We start from the raw sequence: 5,856 nt of genomic DNA on the forward strand, positions 1-5,856 counted from the left end.
CTTCAATAATTTTCACTATAATTATATTGATAAATCTGTACTGATAAGTATAAAGGATTTAAGTCCAAAAAATATCTATGTTGAGTTAAGTACGTAGTCAGACTCAGAAAAATAATTCTCTATCGACTAGTATGAAGGAATTCTTTATCATGATAATATCCTGGTTAATACTGTATTAAACGGATAAGTTATTTGACATACTTTTTTGAACTTTATTTTTCGTCTTCTGAAAAATCATGAATATGGACTTAAATCCTTTATACTCATCAGTATTGATAAGTATAAAGGATTTAAGTCCAAAAAATATCGATGTTGAGTTAAGTACGTAGTCAGGCTCAGAAAAATAATTCTCTATCGACTAGTATAAAGGATTTAAGTTCTATATTGAATTCTTTATCATGATAATATCCTGGTTAAAACTGTATTAAACGGATAAGTTATTTGAAATACTTTTTTGAACTTTATTTTTCGTCTTCTGAAAAATCAAGTTTTTTTTTTCCTCTAAAACAGAAATAAAAAATGAATTAGTAAGTGCATTACTGTGAAAAAAGAAAAGTAATTCGTGTTGTGTCTTACCTTTTACTACCTTTGGTATTTTAAGGTTACCTGTTATGTTTAATATCATATATGAGCTATCCATTCTAAAAAGGAGCTATTTTAAGTCCGGAGGTGAGGGGCCTCCTTGAAAAATCAAGTCTACGGACTTAAATTCTTTATACTTAACAGTACAGGAACGGCTTATCGTGTCTATCGTGGCTGATGCACAAAACAGCTATTACATCATTACTCCCTCCACCTTACTTTGTCAAAAAACCAAAGCTGCATCCAGAAAGGCACCCGTCTATTCAGTGCTGGTTTAACGATACCTTAACTCTTTCTTTGAATAAGACAAGCTCTTCCAGGCAGAGGATATAATTTTGCCTTTGACGTAAATTTTCGTTAGCTGTTTGCATCTTATATGAAAGCAAAGTGCACTTTCCTTCCTTAAAATTCTCGATTAAAGTAGTATGACATATAAATTTTGTTTTCTAATGACCTTACTACCTAAGTCTAGCATTCGCATTTCATTAACTTCCATTTTTATTCCGAAAGGATAAAATTTTAATCCGTCTATATTAGAAAAGATCTTTAATAAATGGCAGTTTCATCACTTGTCCAATGTTTTAAAATATCTTTAGAAAATATTTTTCATTTTTAAAAATGTTCTTAGGGAATTCATCAATATTACCATCAGTATTGGGCTAGACCATGTGAAGGCACTCATGCCATTACAACCACCCTCTTAGATTCAGATCAAACCTAATCAGGTATAAACCTAAGCCTGTATCACAATTCCAAAAATATTTGTCTCGAAAATTATTCAAGATATCATCATGAGATGTTTCAAGAAGTTTGTATATTACACTTGAACACGGCGAAAAATCCAGTCATTAATCTATCTCAATCTCACAAAACATTTTAAATATTTATACATAACTTTTTGAGAACCTTAAAGGATTTCTATGTCTAGAGTCTCAGAGAATTTGTTTTAAATATTATTAACAATACAAAATCCTCTCTAGAATTACGTACTAGAACTAGCTATGGGATACAGCTTAAACTTCTAACATCAAACGAATTTAATCCTTTCAGTCCAAAGCCCTTAGAACAATAGTTAGTGCTCCATACTATGCAACCAACAATAATCTACATAATGATATTAATATTCCGTTTGAAACTTACTTATCATCCTAATACCCTAGCACAATCCCTATCTGGCATTACCTATCTCAACAATCCTCCCCGAAGGTTGAAACGGTATTAACTCAGAGAATTATTGCAAATAGTTATTTCGAAGTCCTAGCAATGGTCAGATTATCCACTCAAGTCCTGAGCATTTGCGGCTAGAGCCCTTACTCCATCTTCACTGACTTTCAATACCATTGAAGTGGTTTAGAGAGAAGCGCAGCGATCTTTCTGAGTACTGTTACTTCTTACATAAGTGGGTGGGCCAGCTCGGTTCGGAGTTACCGCAATGCAAATATGCTCAATGCAAATAGAGATGAATGTGTTAAGATGTTAGTTTTTTTTTTTTCCTATTTATAATTTTATCATCATTTAATTTACCTGTCCTTAAATATGGTGTAAATGTATGTTTTATCTGATCTCTATTACTATTGTTTGAAATACGAAAGAATGCTGTTTATAATAATGGGACTGAAATACTTCTTAGATATATAAAGTACTAAATAAATAAAAAATAATGTGTCGTTTTGAGATGTTTAATTATTATGTGTGATAGAAGAATATCTTATAAAATTCAAACTACAACCTCGTTAATACTTACGTTATACAAAATCTTTGTTTAAGCTGTAATGTAAATGTTTCCGAAAAAAATTATTACTTACAATACTTGAAAAAAATAAGTCAACTTACCTATCTATATCGTGGTTTTATAGTATACTATTACCTTTATAAATTTGTTTTCTAAACTGAAGATTTCTTTTGAGATGTCTCTAGAATATGTTGATTTTTTTAGTTTTTTAAATGATGTAAAAATATTGCACTCTTATATTTCGTAAGTTTGAACTAAAATAATTCTAGGCTGTTTAAAAATTTAATTTTTACTTCAGAGGCGTGCCAACAAAGGTTGCCTTCATTGACAATTCCTCACTTGTAGTTATTAAATTTGAGTTCACACTGAACAAACAAGAGTATTCATTCACACCTTCAAATACCCTCGAATTTTCTACCGTACTACTTCCCATGAATTATGAACCACACATGATGCTAGTTCATAAATTAAAATATTATATTTGTTTAATTTTACGAATTCTTAAAAAGTTTAGTCAAAATCTATTAGATATATCTGTGTTCCTTTCCTCACAAGGAAAGGAACACAGATATATTCGAAAATATTTATTTAAAGCTTAAGTTGTTTCGGTATTCAAAAATATTTATTTAAAACTTTAGTTATGTTTAAAAGTGACGGATATGGTAGGATGTGACGGTAAGGGAATGTAACCATCAGCTTTTCTGAAAAGTTTAGTAGAAACATCCACTCATGCAATAAAAAAATATTTTTTTATTATTATTGTCTTTGCTTGATAAACGTTTATTATTATACTTGTAATATTCGTAGATATATCGATAATCCTAATGACTTCACATTAATTTAACAGACCTCTCCGTAAAAAATACGAATTCATTTGAACTTGTTGAATTTAAATTAAATATGTAATCTATAGATTGTTAGGTTAGTGAAACCGAGACCGCTTCAGAAAAAGTTGCTGTTTCAAGAGGCCATGGGAGAATGACTGAAGACAATACATTGTCATTTAGGAAGAGGCAGGGTGGGGGAATATTATTGATCAAGACATGATGAAGAGACATTGTGTAAGGATGTGTGTCGTTTGATATACTCCGGCGGCTCTCCTACTGCTTAGTGTACTTTCTCACCCTAAGCCACAAAGCATTTAAATATTTGTTAGTTTTTTTTATTTATAAGTATAATAAATATTTATTGTAAAATAATTATTAAATTTATTAGTTGGAAAGCTTTTGGAAGTATAAGATCCATTTGGAGTTGTATTTTATTACCTTTGAGTGAACTCGGAACTTTGATACCGTGGCTAGTGCAGCTCGTTGAACTGTTTAGAGTTAATATTTATCTATCGCTGTTCAAGGTAAAAGTGATCAATTGATATTTTTGCGAAGATGTGATTCTTTGCTATCTACCTGTACCCGAACCAAATCTGATCTTCAGTGCAGGCTAAACTGTGAAATTTCCAATGATTAACTCATAGGATTAACTAATACTGATTGATAATATTCTAATTATTAAGTTCTGGAACAAGAATTTAGTCCAGACATAAGATAATAACAAAAACCTCTCATATTCGTAAAAAACAAAAAATCACTTCAATTCAATTTTACTACCAATGCGACGTTATTAAATGTTTTAAGAAAATATTAATGTATTTTCTCCAAAAGTCCATCGCTCACTATTGCAGGAACTGGCTCTTCTTACATTGCCCATCACAAGGTCTCAATTTTGAAATTAAAGACCTTTTTTTTCCTTTGTTCATTCTTAAAACTTATAATTATAGGTTTTTATATCATATGAAATGTTTAGGAAATTTTTCCTAATTTTTTTTTTTCGGAAAAGGTTTCCGATTATAGAAACTTCTTTTTTGTTGTATGTTTTATGCGATTCTCTAACTGTTATTAAGATAATATATTTTGTTTACAGGTGAATGTAGAAGAGACAGCAATTACTACGGTCGCCTGATTGGTACACTCCAGGAGTATGCACACGGGATAAAGGGTACAGCATACGCCGTTGACGAAAGCACCATCTTCGTCAAGGGATTCTCATATGATGGCACGGGACCAGGTAAATAAATTTATGTTATTATAAACTTTATCTTATTATAAATACATACATAATTTATAAATAAAAAATTTTATACTTAAAAATTTGTTATACTATCGAACACGAAAACCAATCATTACCAAATTTGAACTAAGGCATACTTTATCCGAGGAGAGTTTAGCTATAATAAAATCGACCAAATACATAAAGCTAACATGTAATGCTAAGACTTTGTTTGTTTGAACGCCATTTATTAAAGGAAGAATTTAATATTTATAAAATCACATTGCGACTCATCGGAGTTTTAACCCATAAATGTCAGTCATATTAGAAAATAACAATTAATCTTACTTCGGACCCATGTAAATAGGACTAAAAAATAATTTTATTAGATTTATTGGTAGAAATTCGCCAGGGTTTATTCACTAGCTTCGCTGTGTGGAAAAAAAAAACTATAAATCTTAATTATCAAATCATTTTAATTCCAACAGGATACAAAACTAACTTATTAAGAAGTCTTTAGATGTATTACTTCCCAACAATGACAACTCTATAATAAAACGTTGTTTAATATTTCTTATGATATGAAAAATTATAGTTATTTTTCTTGTAGTTTGCCAAAAAGTAACACTTTTTACTTATATTTTCAGATGCATTCTTCTGGGTTGGCAATACAGCACGACCATCTCCAGAAGGATACATCGTTCCTTACCCAGAGGACTTCAAGGGGAGGTAAGTTGAACTTTAAAGCATTAATTACCATTGGTGTACTATAAAATTATTTTTTTAAATTCTCTACCAACACGATGTTATTCCACTTCAATTTGTCTCAAATAATGTTTTATGAGCTCCAGGATTTTAGTATAAATACATAATTGTTTCCGTCACTTCTTGTTCATGTTATTCTTAATTTGTATTTATCTACATATCCAAAATGAGGATAACCTGTGTAGGGGTGTCACATTACATGTTCCTTTTTAGATTTGTAACAATTTTTTAGCAAATGGATTAACATTTAAAATTTTGAAGGCTCAGATTATTCACTGAATACTCAAAATACTGAAATTAAGTCGGTAAAATCTGTCCGTTTGTTTCTTTAGGGTCTATTTTCAAGGATTTTAAAGTTCGCTATCTCAAGTTTCTCAGTAATATCCCATTAGTGTTTTCAAACAATTTGAGCTTTTTAAACTTCTTAAAACATTTAGTTTTCTTAATTGAAATGTAGTAAATAAAGTCAACAGTTATAACTACCCGGAAAGCTTCTATCTAACCGGCGTGATAAAAATTAAAGTGGAAAGAACTAACCGACTAACTCGTTTGGTTTATTACTTTTCATTTCTCCCACAGGAGCAATATGATAGAGTTGATATTGAATATTCGTCACTATACTCACTGTCTGAGGGGTATATTGTAGCAGTAATATTGAATCGTGTCCCTGTTGATAGGCAATAATATTTAGCAATAACGTTGATCCTGAGAAATGGGCTTTATGTTGATATGGT

At 30.4% G+C, this 5,856-nt stretch overlaps 1 protein-coding gene across 1 annotated transcript in view; it reads left to right on the plus strand.

Annotated features, from left to right (window-relative positions):
• LOC106678461 (protein Skeletor, isoforms B/C) overlaps nucleotides 1-5,856 on the plus strand; it is a 178,689-nt gene that overhangs the window by 99,134 nt on the left and 73,699 nt on the right. The window contains exons 2-3 of the mRNA XM_067045329.1: nucleotides 4,232-4,375; nucleotides 5,005-5,086. Of these exons, the coding sequence (XP_066901430.1) occupies nucleotides 4,232-4,375; nucleotides 5,005-5,086 (226 nt within the window). The remainder of the gene's footprint in view (nucleotides 1-4,231; nucleotides 4,376-5,004; nucleotides 5,087-5,856) is intronic.

The sequence above is a fragment of the Halyomorpha halys genome, unplaced genomic scaffold (genome assembly GCF_000696795.3).
Source record: "Halyomorpha halys isolate HHAL.00 unplaced genomic scaffold, Hhal_1.1 Scaffold144.1, whole genome shotgun sequence".
NCBI classification, from domain to species: Eukaryota; Metazoa; Arthropoda; class Insecta; order Hemiptera; family Pentatomidae; genus Halyomorpha; species Halyomorpha halys.